Below are 18,566 nucleotides of genomic sequence, written 5' to 3' on the forward strand. Positions count from 1 at the left end.
TACATCGCACCCTGACTGGCTCATCTCCTCCCTGAGACCCCTCTGCAAGGGGTTCTCCAGTGAGCTACTAATTGGCTTTGGGTCTCCACTCCACACTCCCCCCATCATTCACTATGGTAAGATTTTTTGTTCTGATGTTGCCTTATACTTGATCCCTTCGACGCCTCGTGATTGCATAGTCTGGTGTGCTTCTTCCATGTGAGGATTGTTGCTTCTGAGCTTGATGGCCGCTTGATTACCTTCAAGCTTGATTACTCTTTTATATCCAATGCCTACCAAACAGATGGGGGTAGTTGCTCAATCACTATCAGTTGGACAAATGAATGAATGATTGAAATATGTGCTTCCTCCTACTGGTATAGTAAAAACCCTCCCTAATTACCCCCGGTTAATGTTGTGAATTCGATATCTTTTGCTTCCCAAATGACTTACTCCATATGAGGCATCCTCAAAATAGGCAAATTGTTAAGATACTTTTCTTTTTGGCGGAAAAATATATTCCACAAAACATGCATTTGGGCAATAGCATCGACATGTTTCAATGCCATTCTTCACGTTGCGCACCGTTCTCCCTTCCTCCCCCATGTTGTTTCACCGCTGTTAGCTTTCACTCCCGTCGTGCTGTGGTTGGGTGCGTGCCGCTGGGTTGAGCGATCTCTGTGCAGCAGAACGGAGCACTGCCTCGTCCGCCAGCCTCACACTTGTTATGTTTGAATCTGTGGTCGCAGCCACTGCGTCAATCCCCCTTATCGAGGATTTCCTCTTTATTGCTGCCTTGTACGTTATCACATAGGAGATCCTTTTTCAAAGGACTGGTCTCTCCTGATAACATGTCCAAAATGTGTAAGATGAAGTCTTGACACCCTTGCTTCTAAGGAGCATTCTGGGCGTGCTTCTTCCAAGACAGATCTGTTTGTTCTTCTGGCAGTCCTGGTACTTTCAAGATTCTTCACCAGCACGGTAATTCCAATCCAGTGATTCTTCTTCTGTCTTCCTTACTCCGTGTCCAACTTTCACAGGCATATGAGGCAATTGAAAATACCATGGCTTGCGTCAGGCATATTTTAGTCCTCAAAGTAACAACCTTGCTCTTTTAAAAAAGCATTTGAAAGAGCTCTTGTGTGGCAGATTTCTCCAGTGCAGTGCGTTGTTTGAGCTCTAGGCTGCTGCTTCCATGAGCATTGGGTGTGGATACAAGTAAGATAAAATCTTTGACAGCTTGACACTGTATGTCCCATTAAATTCTCATCTATGATTATGGAGTTATTGTCAATTTGATCTCATATAGACAACTGGCAACGAAAATAGATGGTTCCCAACTTTTAGAAAGGATAACATCTAGGGTCTAAACTTGCAAGTGTCCTCAAACTGCGGCCCGCCGAGGACATTTATCCAGGCCGCCGGGTGTTTTTGCCTCATTTGTTTTTTACTTCAAAATAAGATATGTGCCAGGTGCATAGGAATTTGTTAATAGTTTTTTTGTAAACTATAGTCCGGCCCTCCAACGGGTCTGAGGGACTGTGAACTGGCCCCCTGTTTAAAAAGTTTGAGGACCCCTGGTCTAAAGGCTTGTCTTCAAACAAGCAGCCATCTAAGTGAGGCATTAATTAAGTCCACGTGGTAGAAACACACAAGCCTGTGTAATCCAAGAATTGTAAATAACAAAATATGAATCTGAAGGAAGGAATGGCATCAGAGCTCAAATTGTGAACATCTGCAAGAAAGCAGTGGCTCACGGTGGAAGTCAAAAATTCATTTGCAGGCTCCACACATGGGTGAAGCCGTCGGTAAATCCCCTCTGACCATAGTTGAGGGATATGAATAGCCTTATTATCAGACATAGAACATTGTAAAGTTGATTATGGCAGATGTATTTAGGTTAAAATATGATGCCTTAATTGATCTGCCTTTTCACCCATTCTAAAGTTGTTGCAGTTTTTAAAAAAGTAAATGGGAAATATACATGGATTAAGCTTCTGGTGAATCCTCTCTCACCATAGACCAGGCATATGAATAGGCTTTTAAAAAATGTGTTTAACAGAAAGAAATGTTTTTTTAATTATAACATGTAACAGGTGAAAGAGCTATCTAAAATAAAGCATAGTAATTTTAATATTTATTTTCTGGCCATTAGATTTTCTTTTAGGACATCTTTTCATTGTTCACTTATAATTATAGCATTTATTCTGAAACAGGCATCAACACTAAACTCTGAGCTGTTTAAGGAAAACTGGTGAAAGTCAATTTTTCTTTCTTTTTTTTTCTAAACCATTTTATGGGGGGCTCTTACAACTCTTATAACAACCCATACATCAATTGTATAAAGCACATTTGTTCATATATTGCCATCATCCTTTTCCAAACATTTTCTTTCTACTCGAACCCTTGGTATCAGCTCTTCTTTTACCCCCTCCCTGCTCACCCCTCGTGAACCCTTGATAAATTATTATGTTTATATTTTACACCATCTGCAGGCTTCCTTCACCCATGTTTCTGTTGTTCGTCCTCCTTAGTGGGGGGTGGGAAGGGGTTTATATTTTATATGTCAAGCATTGTGACCAGTTCCCCCTTTCTCCCCCTCCTCCCCCCGCCGTCCCCCTATCCTCACGGTATCACTATTCCTATTACTGTCCCTGAGGGGTTTATCTGTCCTGGATTCCATGTGTCCAGAGCTCTTATCTGTACCAGTGTACATGCTCTGGTCTAGCTGAGTTTGTAAGGTAGAACTGGGGCAGGGGGGAAGGATTTAAGATAGTGGGGGAAGGAAGCATTAAAGAACAGATGAATAGGCTTGCTATCATGCAGAACACATTAGAAAGTAGTGATTGCAGTTAGAGTTAGGTCAAAAATTAACACCTTATCTTTTCATTGTCCTTTTTTACCCATTTCACATTTGTTTAGCTTTTTTTTGCTTTCTTTTCTATTGAAGTTTTTCTCTGGTGTGTGTGTGTGTTTGTGTGTGTGTGTGTGAAATCAGGATCGGTAAATCTATAGAGACAGTCACTGGATTGATGGTTCCTTGGAGGTGTGGCAGGGAAAGTTGTGGGGAAATAAAGAGCTGATAACAATACATACAAGAAAGAAGAAATTGTCCTAACATCAACTCTGGTGGAGATTGTACAACTCTTCTTCATGTGATTGATCTCATGAATTATATGATATGTGAATTATATGCCAATAAAACTTTTTTAAAAGATTGGAGGAAGACTTATTAACAACCTGCAATATGCAGCCGGTGCCATTTTTTTGGTTGAGATCAAAGAGGATTTGAAACACTTGCTCTGAAAATCAGAGACTCCAGCCTCAGTAGGGATTATACCTCAACATAGTATACATAGATATCCTCACAACTGGAGCCATAACCAATATCTTGATAAACAGTAACAATATTGAAGTTGTCAAGGATTTCATTGTACACGGATCTACAATCCATGCCCAGGGGGGCAGCATTCAGAACATCAATGACAAATTGCCCTGGGCAAACCTGCCCCAAAAGCTCTTTGGACTATTGCAAGCAAAGAGGTCACTTGGAGGACTCCAGTGTTCTTCGCCCAGGGCACGGTATTTTCAATCTCCTCAGATGCTTGCAAATACTGGGCAACGAATCGGGAAGACCAAAGACACCTTGGTGCCTTTGAATGACGGTGTTGGTGAAGAAAATGAAGAATACCAGGGACTGCCAAGAGAAAGAGTCTGTCATGGCAGAAGTACATCAAGAATGTTCTGTAGAAATGAGAATGGCAAGAGTTTGTCCCTTGTACTTTGGACATGGTTAGTAAAATAGAGGGTAAGCAAAAAAGAGGACCACCTTCGGTGGCTAGACTGTCACAGGCTAGACTGACAGTGGCAGTAACAGTAATGAGGGTGGGGCATGGCACTAGATTGGGCCTTCTTTCAGGCTGCTGTACCTATATCCAACATAGGATCACCAGGAGCTTGAAAAAACCCAACTGCTCTAAAAACAACTAAGATCCCTACCAGGATGCCATGCACATAATTTGCACTATTATCATCAAGCTGTCTAATACCCTTAATGGGCTACAAACACCTCCTTTGTGTAGTCCCACGTAGTCATTTGGTGGCAGCTACGAAACCATGGCGAGAAAGCCATAGAAAACCTGCTTATTGTCCCCCAGTCTTTCTCTGCTTGGGGGGAAGTTTTACTATGTGGTTTTTCCACCAGCAGTGGTGAAGGGTCCGATCTCTCCACATCCTCTTTAACGTGTTATTTTGTGGCTTTTTTGTCATCCCATGCTAGTAAGAGTGAAGTGATACTGCCTCATTGTAGTTTTAAAATGTGCATCTCTGTAAAGGTTACTGGTGATAGGCATTCTGATAAGCATCTTTTCACGTGTTTATTGGCCACTTAAATGTCCTCTCTGGTAAAGTGTCTCTTCATGTCCTTTGTCTATTTTTGACAGAATCAGTAGTCTTTATTTTTGTTTAATTGTGTAGAAATTTTAAATATACTTTGGATATTAGGCTCTAGGAGGTATATGACTCCTAGAGATATTTTCTTAGTCTGTAGATTGTCTTTTATTTTCTGGGTACAATCTTTCGATGATCATAATGAGTTAACTTTCACAAAGTCCCCATTATCTATTTTGTCTTCTCCTGTTCCTGCAGTTATGGAACTCTTGGATAATCTATTAGTAAACAGCTGCATCTTAAAGTTTTTCCACTCAGTTTCCTTTCCAAGAAGTATATGACTTTAGCTTTAACATTTAATTCTTTCATTCACTGTGAATGGGTTTTTGTTTATGGTGTAAAATGCCCTGCTTCATTTTACTGCCTATGCAAATCCATTTTTGCCAGCACCATTTGTTCAAGAGATTGTTTTTCTTCATGGAAACAGCAGCATCCTTTTCAAATATCAGTTGCCATAGATATTTAAAATCTTTTTCTGGTGAAGTTAGAAGCTTAAAAGCTTCACTCTTATAATTAAATTACTGCTTAAAACATGACACAGTCATCTCAATTAATACAGAAAGAACATTTGATAAACTGAAATACCCTTTCATGATAAAAGCCGCTCAACAGACTAGAAGTAGAATTTTCTCAACCAAGAAAGTTATCTATGAAAAATCTACAGCCAATACCCTATTAAATGGCGAGAAAGGAAAACTCCACCCCCTGAGATCAAGAATGAGACCAAAATATGCCTGCTTTGTTAATTCAATTCCATATTGTATTTGAAATTCTAGTCATAAAAATTAGATACACACTGTAGTTAGTAAAGGATCGCAGAAAGTGTCGGTTCTGAGTAGGCTGCTAACTGCAAGATCGGCAGTTTGAAACCATTTGTTCCAGGAGAGAAAGGTGATGCTTTCTGCCCCCTTGACAATGTCCAGCCTGAGAGACCCTCTGTTCTGTAGGACCATTGTGAGTTGAATCGGACTCAGTGGCAGTGATACACACACACACACACACACACACACACAATCTCTCTCTCTATATATAAAATGTGTAAGAAAGTAGGTAGGTGAAAGATATTCAGATTGGGAGGAAAAAGTAAAACTATATCAGTAGATGACATGATGTCATACATCGAAAACCCCAAATCTACGCTAGTACTAATAAACTCGGCAAAGTTGCAGGGCCCAAGATCACATAAATCAGTTGTGTTTCACATACCATTAAGGAACAACCCAAAATGGAAATTAATAACGCAATTATATTACAGTAGCACCCAAAGAATAAAATATTTGTTCTTCACAAATACTGCCTCTCCCCCCCGCCCCCCATGAAGGTTCACATCGATCCAGCCTCAAGCAAGCCTGTGGGTGCCACTTGTTCAATAGCATGTGCCCATTTCGCATCTGTGTCATATTTTGGTTACTCTTGCAACATCTCACACTTTCTCATAATGCTATATTGGACACACACTGGAGTACAACCTAGTGTAAACAATGCTTACATGCGCTGGGAACCCAAACAGTTCACATGACTTGCTTTATTATGGTACTGGCTTTATTTTGGTGGCTTGGAGAAGAACTTTCAATCTCTCCAGAGTATGCCTGTAGTGAAAAAGATGGACAATGTTTGAGGACACCCACTTCCTGATTTTAAAGCTTACTACAAAATGACAATATGTTTGTAACTTACATAAGGGTAGACATAGAAATTAATGAAATAGAATAGAGAGTTGAGAAATAACCTTTGATGGCTCTATGACCAATGATTTCCCAGGAAATGACAAGATATTTCTCTGGGAAAAAAATAGACCTTTTGACTATTTAGCTGTTTAAATAGTGCTGAGATGACTCCATGTCCACATGCAGAGGAAGGAAGTTAGAGCCCACCACACACCATATAGAAAAAAATACCTCCAAATGGATCAACAACCTGCAGGTATGAGACAAGCTCTTAGTAGAACACATAGGGATAAAGCTTCATGGCCTGGGGGCTGTTAATGGATTCTTAAAGATGGTACGCAAAGCGCAAACAACAAATGAAAGACATCTGTAGATTGTGCTGCATCACAATGTAAACCTCCTGGGCATCGCTGGACGTTGTCATGAGAAGGAAAAGACAACTCCGGGAGTGAGAGGGAATCTTTACGGTAACGGTGCAGCATCTAGAATATCGGAGCCCTGCTGCCATAGTGGCTAGGTGTTGGGCTGCGAACTGCAAGCTCAGCAGTTTGAAACTGCTCCATGGAAAAAGATAGGGCTTTCTCTCCTAAGAGTAGAAACTCTCAGGGGCAGTTCCACCCTGTCCTGTGGAGTTGCTACGAGTCGGCATTGAATCAATGGAAGTGAGTTAGGGTTGGATTTGGTATCTAGGGTGCATTAAGAACTCTTATTACTCAAGAACAAAAAGACATTCAGTCAAATTCAAAGATGGGCGAAAGGCTTGAATAGACATTTCTCTGAAGAAGATATAAATGAGCAGCAGACACATTACAAAATGCTGAACACAATTAGTCATGAAGGAGATGCAAATCAAAATCAGATATTTGTATCAACTAAGGCGGTTATATTTTATTTTAAAGAGGAGGAAAATAACAAGTGTTGGTAAGGATGTGGAGAAATCATAACACTTGTGCATTGCTGGTGGGAATATAAACTAGCGCAGATGCTATGAAAACAGTTTGGTATGTCCTCAAAAGGGTAAGCATAGAATTATCAGAAAACTCCACCATTCCACTCCTAGGCACATACGGAAAGAATTGAAAATAGGAACACACATGTTTATATCAGCATTATTCATGAGAGCCATTAGGTAGAGACTGCTCAAATGTCCATCCACAGATGAATGCATACATAAAATGTGATATTATTCATGCATAAAAAAGAAATGAAGTGTTAATGCATTCTCCAATGCGAGTGAACCTCAAAAACATTATGCTAAGTGAAAGAAGCCAGGCGCAAAAGGTCATATATTGTGATTCCATTTATATGGATATCCAGAATAGATAAATCGGCAGAGACAGGAAATAGATTAGACATTGCCCAGAGCCGGGAAGAGGGCGATGAGGAGTGACTGTTGAACGGGTACAAAGTTCCTTTGTGGTACAAAATGAAAATTTTCTGGAATTAAATAGCACTGATGGTTGCACAGCGTTATAAACATATTTTAAACCACTGAATTGTAACTTCAAAATGGCTAAAGTGGTCATTTTTATTTCAATAAAAATGTCAGTTACTATAAAATATATAATGTATATGTTGCATGAATTTGTAATTTGGAGTCTATTCATATTGAGCAATATTGGCTTGTTTTAAATATATTAAATGGGAAATTTTAGGAATCATTTGAATTGACACTAAATCATATCTGATTTGCTGTTCATCTTCCCACTCTTAAGCTCATATATTTTATTTTTGTTAGTCTGTGGAAATGTAGTTCATTTCCACAGTAAATTTCACTTCGTAAACCCAAATGCAGATTTTTTTTTTTCTTGGTACCAAGAGCATCACGAAAGCCTTCTCCGAGCATCCTCGGAGCGTCAGGCTTCAGGTGCCTACATGGACATCGTGGATGGTGCATAAGCCTGTCATCAGCACACAATAGTCAGGAGTAAGAGAAGAGCAAGAGGATTCCCCAAGAGGATGATTGCAAGTCGCTTCTTGAGTCCCAGTGCAGTTTGGTGATCGGTTGTGGGTTCCCCTCCTGTCTATATTTATTGTCTTTGTTTACTCTCAAGAAGCGGCAGCAGAAAGGGAGGTGAGGCAAGGCTTCCCCCCTCACTTCTGTCTCCTGGATATGCGTGACAATGTTGTCTTCCCACGTTTGCTTTTCAAAAAGGAGGGATTTCCTGTCTGGAAGCCCACACCTGTTAAGTTTCTGCTGGATTTGGAGGAGATGCTATTAGGTGCCAGAGGGGAGGACCAGGGTGTGCTGCCTCTGAGAACGTGTCCCCGAGAATACAAAGCAGCAGCGGCGGCAATAGCAGTGACACAGGACACCTGCAGCATCAGCAGCAAGACCTCTTAGCAGCTGCCTGGCTGGAAAGGGAGTCACTCTTCCCTCTCCTAGAGCCAGTCCCACCTTCTGTACTCGCCACATGCCTCTGTGGCGATGTTTACTCACAAAGTATGACAGGGAGGGAGACTGGAATGATTTGGTAATTTTGTGTCTGAAAACATGCTCAGACTTGACTTCCAATACGTTAGGATGTTCAATGATGCCTTTTCTTCATTACAATAAACTTATAATAAAGTTGGATAAGTGAGCAAAACCTCTTCCAGGCTCCTCAGAGTCTCAAAAAATCCGGCCCCCATCCCTGGTCCTCCCTCCAAAAAACAAGCACACCACAGATAATGTCACATTTGTCGCACTGTAGGGTCTTTACTGCAGGCTGTTCATTCCATCTTTATTATGTTGGCATCCTTTCTGCTTAGCAGATTTCTATCAAACCCTTAAGACTCTAACTATGTGTGTGTGTGTGTTTGTAAACTTGGCCCCAATAACTGTGTAAATGCCAATATATGCATATTATATATTTGCATCTAATTCATATACAAGTATGTATATGACCTTGATGAATTTTGAGTTATTCTTGGTCATAGATCTCTGTGAAACCTCTATTCTGCTACTGGTTTTCAATGTCGGCCTCACTCCTTTATCAATGAGTCCCTGGCGACTTGGGGGTCAGTTCTGAGGTTTAATGAGGTTTCATCTTATTGGTTGCTAGCATGTACCTGGTACATTCTGGTATTTCCAAAGGGTTTGGTGTCTCAATGAATCACTGAATGTCCGTTTCTAGAATCATTTGTGTGTTGGAGATGCCTGGATAGCTGTGAGTTTGGCTTTAGTTTTCTGTGAGCATTGAACTGTTAACGGAAAAGTCAGTGGTTCAAACACCCCAGCTACTCCTTTGAAGAAGGATGAGCCTTTTTGTATGGGTCACTGTGAGTTGGAATTAACTTGATGGCAGTGGGTGGGATAGGAACAGTTCACTGATCCATAGCTTCACTACTTTGCTGGTTTCCACAATCTTGGTTTGTCTGAGCAACCGCTTCCCGTACAGTTCTTGCTTGGCTGGCTGCAAGTTCAGAAACACCTAACAGTGTAGAATCTGGTTTGGTGGAAGACTATGTCATGCCCACTGGGAGCCACTGAATGATCTGTTGCACTGCAGTGGCATTGATGCCGTCATTAGTGTCACGTTTACAGACTTGTAACATTTCTCTGTGTGTTTTACATACAAACTGACCATCGATACGTATGAACGAATCATTCATTTGAGTGCCCTTTGGCAGTTGCTTGAAAATGATCATCGAAGACGGTCCATGCCCAGCCCACTCTGCTGGTGCCATGGTCAACTTCTGCTTCTTTTAAAATGACCAACCTCTCTTTTATAAATGCATCTTCTCCAAGTCGATGGATGTATAGGGCTCTAGAATTTTCTGAGGCAACTGGGACTCTCCTACCTTCTTTCGGCTTTGGGCACAAATTGCTGTTACATGAGCAGAGTAAACTTGATCCAGACAAATCATACAAAACTGGATGCATCTCTGGTGAAAACACTGCACCCGTTAAATAACATCATACGCCCTTCTGGATTCAAGCTTGGAGGACAGAAAGTATAGACTGCACTGGAAGCACTGTAGCTTTGAAAACAGTTATCAGTGCAATGTCAGAACAATGTGTGTGTGTGTGTGTGTGTGTGTGTGTGTTCGTGCCCTCAGACCTGGGTTCCAAACCTACTGCCATCAAGTAAATTACAACTCATAGCGACCTGGTACGGGGTTTCTGAGATGGTCAATCTTCCTGGGAACAGAGTCTCATCTTGCACCTGAGGAGCAGCGGGTACCATAGAACTTACAGAAGATGAACCTACCTATTGATGTAGTGGTTGTTAGTTGCCAATGAGTGGTCCCAATTTGCGAGGACCCTGAGTGCCAAGCAGCACGTCCCTGTTTATTAGGGGGTGCTGGGAGAAAGCATTCAGAAGCAGATCTCTAGGCCCATTTTCCAAGATGCCTCTGGATGGACTCCCACTGCCACCCTTTCGGTGAGGAGTCCAGTGCTTAAACACGTGCACCACTCAATAATGTTAAGAAACTGGGTATGACCTACCTAGCAAGGGGGAAAATCTTGTTCATAAAACTTCACCAAGCCCACACTATCTGTCCTGTGAATGGCCTGATGTAACCAGTGTTAGAGGGTAGTTCGAGGAAATAGACCAAAGCATGACTAGTGTTACAGCAAGAGAACTTGTTGGAAATTTTTATTTGGTTAGCTCAATTTAAGATCATTATATCTATATCTCAGTTAGCTCATTAGATTGATTTAAAATGACCTTTTATTATTCCTCTCATTTGAAAACTTCCCTTTGCTGAAATGGCCTGGCTAGAATGATTCGATTTCTGCATCATAGATATCATTAGTGCTCCTAGGAAGAAGCGTTTGGGAGTAGCAATTTAAGGCAGAGAAAGCTTGAGGCTGCGTTCCCTCCGTGAAAACATCAATTGCGCATGAAAGGAAGGAGCAGTGGGGTGGGGATGCTAATGAAGGTTAGGAGAGGCCTAGAGCTTCCTATGCTCCACTTCAGCCTGCGCGAGACATCACAGGGCGGTGGGTGGACACAGGAAGGGATGGACAGAGAGAAATTCCAAAGGGAACATCTTTGAGGCTGGATGAATGGGGAAAAATAAATGAATTCATAAATAAAAATGTACAGGATGAGCCTAGCAATTTGTACAGGGACCTCAGGTGTAGGATAAGCAAGGTCAGCTCAGTCCAGGTAACTTGGAGGTCACCTCCCGTGTGGTTGGTCAGTAAATACTCTTTCAGCTTGTATTAAAGGTCAGCTGAGGTTTGACTCATCGTGTACCTCGTGGGCAGCCACCACCTGTCTGTCACGGGAGGCTGGGGTCCGCCTGAGGCTGGGCTGCCTCGGCAGCAGCTAACAACTACAACAGAGGCTCTGCCAAGAGGTTGACAACGGCTTCGGCTTTGTGCCTTCATATTCCTAAATCTTCTTCTGCTCAGTCCTTAACACATTCAGCTAGTTAAGAAGAAGAAAAAAAATTCCTTTTTTAAAAAAAAGTTTGCACCTTTCTTTACCTTTGCTCCCAAAGCAATGCCACATTTGGGAACGTAAAATAATGGGTTGTGCACAAAACTCACCAGAAATGTACGCACTACCCCATGCTTCTGTCCGCCGGGAAGACCATCTTCCCCAGGCGTGGGGCGGGGAAGAACTGGCCTGCAGGGTAGGCTGGGAAGATGGAAAACTTTTCCTACTCTCCTGAGTGGAGTGGATCTCAGGAGTGTGTTTTCCTTACTATTCAGTTTCTGAAGCCCCCAGAACATTGACCAACTTATACCCCTTAAGTATCTCAGTGGCAAGTGGTATGCAAATATTCATTTGAATAAATGCATGTCAATTTTTTTGTATTGTCTTCAGAAAGTTCACCTCTTCCATCAGTAGATGACTGGATAAATAAAATGTGGTCTGTACGTAGAATGGGGCATTACTCAGCCACGAAAAGAAATGCTTCCGTCCACATGATGACGCAGATAAATAGCATAGGATTAAGTGAAATATCTGCACAGGGAAGTGCAGAGAGACAGCTGCAGAGTGGTTGCCATTGACTAGGGAGAATGGGGAGTCCCGTTTTATGGTGTGTGTGGTTTGAATTAGTAGATTCCTACATGCACAGAGGTGGTGTTCGTACTCTCAGGAAGAAATATCAGTTGCCTTCAAGTTGAGTTTGACTTGTGCCCCATGTGTGTCGAGTAGAACTGTGCCCCAATAGGGCTGTCAGTGCTTGGTTTTCAATAAGTGACCCCCAGGCTTTCCTCCAAGGGTGCTTCTGGATGGACTAGACTCACATGGTTCTCACCCTTCCTAATGCCGCGACCCTTTCATACAGTTCCTCATGTGGTGGTGACCCCCAACCATAAAATTGTTTTCGTTGCTACTTCATCACTGTCATTTTGCTACTGTTATGAATCAGGCGACCCCTGCCCCTATGAAAGGGTCGTTCGACCCCCAAAGGGGTCTCCACCCACAGGTTGAGAACCACGGGTCTAGAACCTCCCATCTTCCGGTTGGCAGCCGACACACTCACTGTTTATACCACCTGGGCAGGGAGGTGGGTAGAAAGTTTCGGAAACACCCAGCGATGATGGTTGCATAACATTGTGAATGTGATTAATGCTGTCCAATTGTGCACTTTAAGATGGTGGCTGTAGTAAAGTCCACATTTAAAAAAGTTCACCCTGTGGACATTTGTCTGGCAGAAGGTGTGATTCCTGAGTGGAATCCAATGTCCCTGGGCCCTGCTGGATTTCGTTCTGTAACGCCCGGTCACAACTCCCATGCATGCAGTTCCCCAGTGGCCCTAGCCCATTGCTGGCCGCCCAGCAAGGTGAGAGAAGCAGCACCGTGTTGCCGTGGTCCTGCGTTCTGATCCAGCTCTCTGTTCTCGCAGGTGCACGCATCTTGACCGACTTGGCCGGAAGGTGGATTTCTCTTTGTGCTTAAAGAAAAGAAAAATGTGTCTGTAGAGATGATTTGCAGTTCAGCCCGGCTGAAGCTGACCGAATGAGACTATGGGCTGTGCCTCCGCCAAGCATGTTGCCACGGTTCAAAATGAAGAGGAAGCCCAGAAAGGGAAAAGCTACCAGAACGGAGACGTGTTTGGCGGTGAGTACTGGGCCTCTGGCCTCTAGGCTTTCACGCTCGGGGGAGTGACGTGGTGTAGGGATCCGTGTGATATCAAGAGTTGTTCTTGATAGTGACCGTATGTTTGGGGCGTGTTGGTCAAGGGGTGAGGGGGGATTGATAGAAACCAATACTGATTGATATTGTCAGTTCGCCTTGTAATTTATATACGGAAGGTTTGCAGCCGAGGACTAGGGGAATTAGACTTTCAATCAAGCTTCAAAGGACTGTTAGAGTCGTGAGTTCAGGTGGAAATTAAGGAGGCAAATAAGAATATGGAGCAGCTGCCAGGAAGGTCTCTCACTAGAGAGGAACCACAGCACTGAAAATGGAGCGGCCTAAAAGTACCGTGGCTGAGGCCGAACAGGTGAAGAAGTGAGGTGTTCTTCAGAGGTAGCAGAGGATTGTTACTGTTTTTTTATTCGGGTTACAGCTTTCCATCTGAAAAAGTACAAAGACAGTGAACACAATCGTCATGCTGAACATTTCCATGATGGTTCAAATAACGAGGTTACCTAGTGCAAAGATCACAACCAACTAACCCATGGCCACAGCTGCCTACAAATATATTTTCATTGACCCCTGCCCCCCTCCGCCAAAGAACTGTAAAATAAAGAGCAAGACTGCCTTCCAAAGGCCAGGAAGCTTTAATAAATTTCTAGCTTCCTTCCACAGTCAGATCTGGCAACAAGGCCTCTCCCTTCCTGCAGGCGCTCGTCTGTGGGCAGAGGAGGTATCCGGTGCCCTTGGTCTGACTGTGAACTTCTAACAAAGTGCTAACCCTTTTTCCCAACAGAAGCACTCGGTGCCCAGTTGGTTCATTTACACTCTCTGCCTGGAGAATGTGGGGTTCGTCGGAGATTGAGCTGGTCCTTTGGAAGACCAATTCTTTTCTGATGGAGCCTGGGCATCGGCTTAGCTCAATATCCCAGTTAGTACTAAGTGAGCCAAACTGATTTTCCTGTGCTACTGTAGTCTTATTCCTACTGCGTGACATTTGCATGTCACTTTTCCATCTCTTAATTGCTAGGAGTGTCACCGAGCTTACATGTACATGTAAAACATTGAAGTTACAGCGTGCAGTCACTGACCGTACAAACAGGTGTGCTGCGTTTAGAATCTCGACTGTTTGATCCAGTGTAATCCTGGCTTCCCTTCTTTGGTGGAGAATTGGGAATGCTGTGGCTGAGACAATGCTGCTGTTAAAAGTGAATTCATGTATATGGGAAGGATTGCTTTGTCTTCTGTGTGTGTGTATGTTTATGGAGACGGAGACTTGTTGCCTGGAGCCTATTCTTTGTGTGTGTGTGTGTGTGCGCGTGTGTGTGCGCACATAGACGAATGAATGGCTGAGTGAGTGAGTGAGTGAGTGAGTGAGTGAGTGAGTGAGCGAGCGAGCGAATCACTGGGGTGTTAGTGCGCAGAGTGAATTGGTTTTCCATTCAACAATTCATACACTCTTTGTTTGGGACATTGGTTGCCATCCCCATAATGTCTGAACACTCTCTCCACTTGTCTGTGTTTTCATTTCCGTGAATCCTTCTTTAGCTTTATCTCTGAGCCAGTGATGCCCTTTGAGCTCAGCTCGTGGATTATTCTGAGGAGCGCGTACCTCCCCGGTGTTCTTGTTCACGATATCGACCCATTGTTTGACAGAAAGAGAAGTCCCGTTCCAGGTTTGACGGGCACGTTAGGGATATATTTAGTCCTTGGGTTCCACTGCCCCTGCCTGACCAGTAAGTAAGCCTGCCATGCGTGCGTGTATGTGTGTCTGATTTTGAATTTTGCTCTACATTTTTTCCTACCCTCTCTCGATGTCTTTCTAGTGGTAAGCACCTCTGGGACTTACAACTGTGGAGAAAGTGCTATGTGGACAGTTCAATACAGTGAGCACCTAGAGACTGAAACCATTGTTTATGGGAAAATAACTAATTAGAAGTTCTGTTCACTCGTTATTATAGTCACCTTCAACCAGCGATTTTTTTCTTTCATTCTACATTTTATTATTTCAAACCAGGTGAAAAAAAGCAAGAAAGTGTTCAATGTTGAAGGACCAGGGCCTGAAGTGAAGACATGCTGCCTGACCCCTCAGCAGGAGGCGGCCGGGCCTAGGTTAGCTCTAACAGCTACATTCAGGTTAATGGAGCCAGAGCTGCGGGGGGACAGGAGGCACTCTGTGTTGGTGGCAGCCGTCGGGAGCAGTCCTTGGAGAGCAGGGCAAGGGTGTTGTCCCCACAGGGGCACAGCCAGCAGAGGAATGGGGTCAACAGCAGACACACTCAAGCACAGAATCGCGGGAAGGGTGGGCAAGTGGGTGGGAGCTGGTGAGAAACAATAGACTTTTAAGAGAAAATAACTCATCATCAAGATTTTAAAAAACTAACTTCTAGATGATGTTGTTTGGGGGTACCATCAAGTCAATTCTGGCCCACCGTAACCCTGTGCATAACAGAAGGAAACACTGCCGGGTCCTGCACCATGCTCACAACTGTTCCCGCGCCTGAGCCCTTATTCCAGACCATAGCTGTGCCATTCTTAGTTTGTAATACGAACCACCATGTATGGAGCCTCTGTTCCCTGTCAAACATTGTGAGACACTTACATTCATTTTCATGACGAAGTAAGTGCCAGGATCCCATGTTAACATACAAGGAAGCTGAAGCACAGAGAGCCTACCTGATCCAATGATGCTCGGCTACCATGGAGTAGGATCCAGAGCTCTCAGCCACCGACATCCACATCCATTCCCTGATGTTTTCCCCAGGGCCCTGCTGGCTCCCGTTAGCCACTCGTCCAGTCAGGATGTCTAGGGCTCTCTGCTAACTGCTGTGGGGGATGCAGAGCTGCATACTAAGTAGGTGTTGCTAAAGAGGATACGAAAGTGTTATGAAGCCGAATAAACTGTATTCCCCGAGAAGGTAAACCAGACACCTTCATAATAGTCAGGGGACAGAGGGACATATTTAACAGGTAGAATTCACAAGAAGGTGACCAATAGAGAGGTCTGAGGGGCTGGCCCCAATCCTAACTATGCGGACAACCCCCTTCCCCGAAGAAGGACAGCACTGAAGCTGCAGCTCTGGGAGAGGGACATGTCTGATCAGAACACACTGGAGCAAATGAAGAGGGAGGAAGAGAGAGTGGAGCACATCCTGGCCCACTAAGCCTTGAGGACGCGATTCCTGCTCAGAGCAGCCAGTGTGCAGAGAGGACCATAGGACCGGCCCCACTGTGAGAAACGACATCCCTCACTGACCCATAGCCCTACAGGGATCAACACTGGAGACATAGTACAGGAATTGCATCCGACCTGACCCCACCACACTGAGGCAAAACACTTAAGGCGTGCAACAGAACAGCAAGGGGAACAGAGCAAGGAAGTCCCAAGGTAATACCAAAAATAGACTTTGGGACCAGGGCGTGGCACCCCATCAGATGTGACTGGAAAACACTTCTAAAGGTCAACAAACAGACCTTGAACGACTTACAGCCTTATTATTATTATTTTTTGTCATTGGTTTGTTGTTATTTAGTTTTCTTTTCTTTTGTTGCTTTGTTTTACCCTATCTTGTTTTTTTGTACATATTATTATGTCTGCAGGTCTGTCTAGATAAGATAGGCAGGATACACAATCTGGAGGAGAAAACACTGGGACACATGATTCTGGGGGGACATGGGAGACAGGAGGCAGGGGAAAGGAAGTGGTTGTTAACAAACCCAGGGACAAGGGAACAACAAGTGATCCAAAAATCGATGGCTAGGTGGGTGTCGGAAGCCTGGTAGGGCTTGATCAAGGGCAGTGTTACCGAGAGGAATTACTGAAACCCAAATGAAGGCTGGCCATGATAGTGGGACAAGAGGAAATTAAAGGAAATAGAGGAAAGAGCTAGGAGGCAAAGGGCATTTATAAAGGTCTAAATACAGACATGTACACATGTAAATATATTTATATATGAGGATGGGGAAATACACCTATGTGCATATATTTATAGGTTTAGTATTAAGGTAGCAGATGGACATTGGGCTTCTACTCAAGTACTCCTTCAATGCAAGAACACTTTGTTCTATTAAACTGGTATTCTATGATGCTCACCTTCCCGACACAACCGCTGAAGACACAGTGGGTGCATAAGCAAATGTGGTGAAGAAAGCTGATGGTGCCCGGCTATCAAAAGATATAGCGTCTGGGGTCTTAAAAGCTTGAAGATAAACAAGCGGCCATCTAGCTCAGAAGCAACAAAGCCCACATGGAAGAAGCACACCAACCTGTGTGATCATGAGGTGTCGATGGGATCAGGTATCAGGCATCAAAGGACAAAAAATCATACCATTGTGAATGAGGGGGAGTGTGGAGTGAAGACCCAAAGTCCATCTGTAGGCAATTGGACATCTCCTTACGGAAGGGTTGCAGGGAGGAGACGAGTCAGTCAGGGTGCAGTGTAGCAATTATGAAACATAAAATTTTCCTCTAGTTCTTAAATGCTTCCTCCTCCCCACTATCACGATCCCAATTCCACCTTACAAATCCAGCTATACCAGAGGATGTACATTGGTTCAGATAGCAACTGGAAACACAGGGAATCCAGGACAGATAACCCCCTCAGGGCCAATAATGAGAGTGGGATACCAGGAGGGGAAGGGGAAGGTGGGGTAGAAAGGGGGAACCGATCACAAGGATCTACATATAACCCCTTTTCCTGGGGGACAGACAACAGAGAAGTGGGTGAAGGGAGACGTCAGACAGTGTAAGACAAAAATAAAAATAATTTATAAATTGTTAAAGGATCATGAGAGAGAGAGGGTGGGGGAGGGAGGGGGGAAATGAGCTGATACCAAGGGCTCAAGTAGAAAAAAAATGTTTTGAGAATGATGATGACAACAAATGTACAATTGTGCTTGACAAAATGGATGGATGTATGGATTGTGATAAGAGTTGCATGAGCTCCTAATAAAGTGATTTAAAAAAAAAGAAAGGTGACATCTAACTAGCACCTCATAGGCTGGAAGAATATAAACCTGTGTGTTTACGTGTGCAGGAACTGGTTGAGGAATGGCTAGAAGTAAAATCATGTAAGGCAGGGGTGTCAAACTGGCGGCCTGTGGGCTGGCCCTTAGGCTGCTAGTTTGACACCCCTGATGTAAGGCATATTTGAGTCATAAATAATCTAAAATGAATGGAATAGGAAATGCAGTGAGGTATGCAATTGCATAGAAAACTAAGGGTCAAATTGTGGACATATCTGCATACCAAAAAAAATTTTTTTATAAGATAAACTAAGGCTTTACTTGGTGATGTTCAGTATACTAGGCATAGATTCTGCTAAATGGTGAGACAATTTAAGCATATATTTTCAAATTTAGTTACAATTTAGATAGCCAAAAAATTTTCTGTTGCTCTAGTCTGCCATGTCTATTTTGAAAATTTTAGCAGCTGGCAAAATAG

General features: G+C 43.4%; 1 protein-coding gene across 1 annotated transcript in view; it reads left to right on the forward strand.

Moving 5' to 3' along the window:
• Positions 1–12,894: 12,894 nt before the first annotated feature.
• CUNH1orf21 (chromosome unknown C1orf21 homolog) overlaps positions 12,895–18,566 on the forward strand; it is a 189,959-nt gene continuing 184,287 nt past the window's right edge. Inside the window, exon 1 of the mRNA XM_004706677.2 lies at positions 12,895–13,105. Coding sequence (XP_004706734.1) covers positions 13,012–13,105 — 94 coding nt within the window. The 5' untranslated portion in view covers positions 12,895–13,011. The remainder of the gene's footprint in view (positions 13,106–18,566) is intronic.

This window comes from Echinops telfairi, unplaced genomic scaffold, assembly GCF_000313985.2.
Source record: "Echinops telfairi isolate 266 unplaced genomic scaffold, ASM31398v2 ScPeMD7_7424;HRSCAF=8462, whole genome shotgun sequence".
NCBI lineage: Eukaryota > Metazoa > Chordata > Mammalia > Afrosoricida > Tenrecidae > Echinops > Echinops telfairi.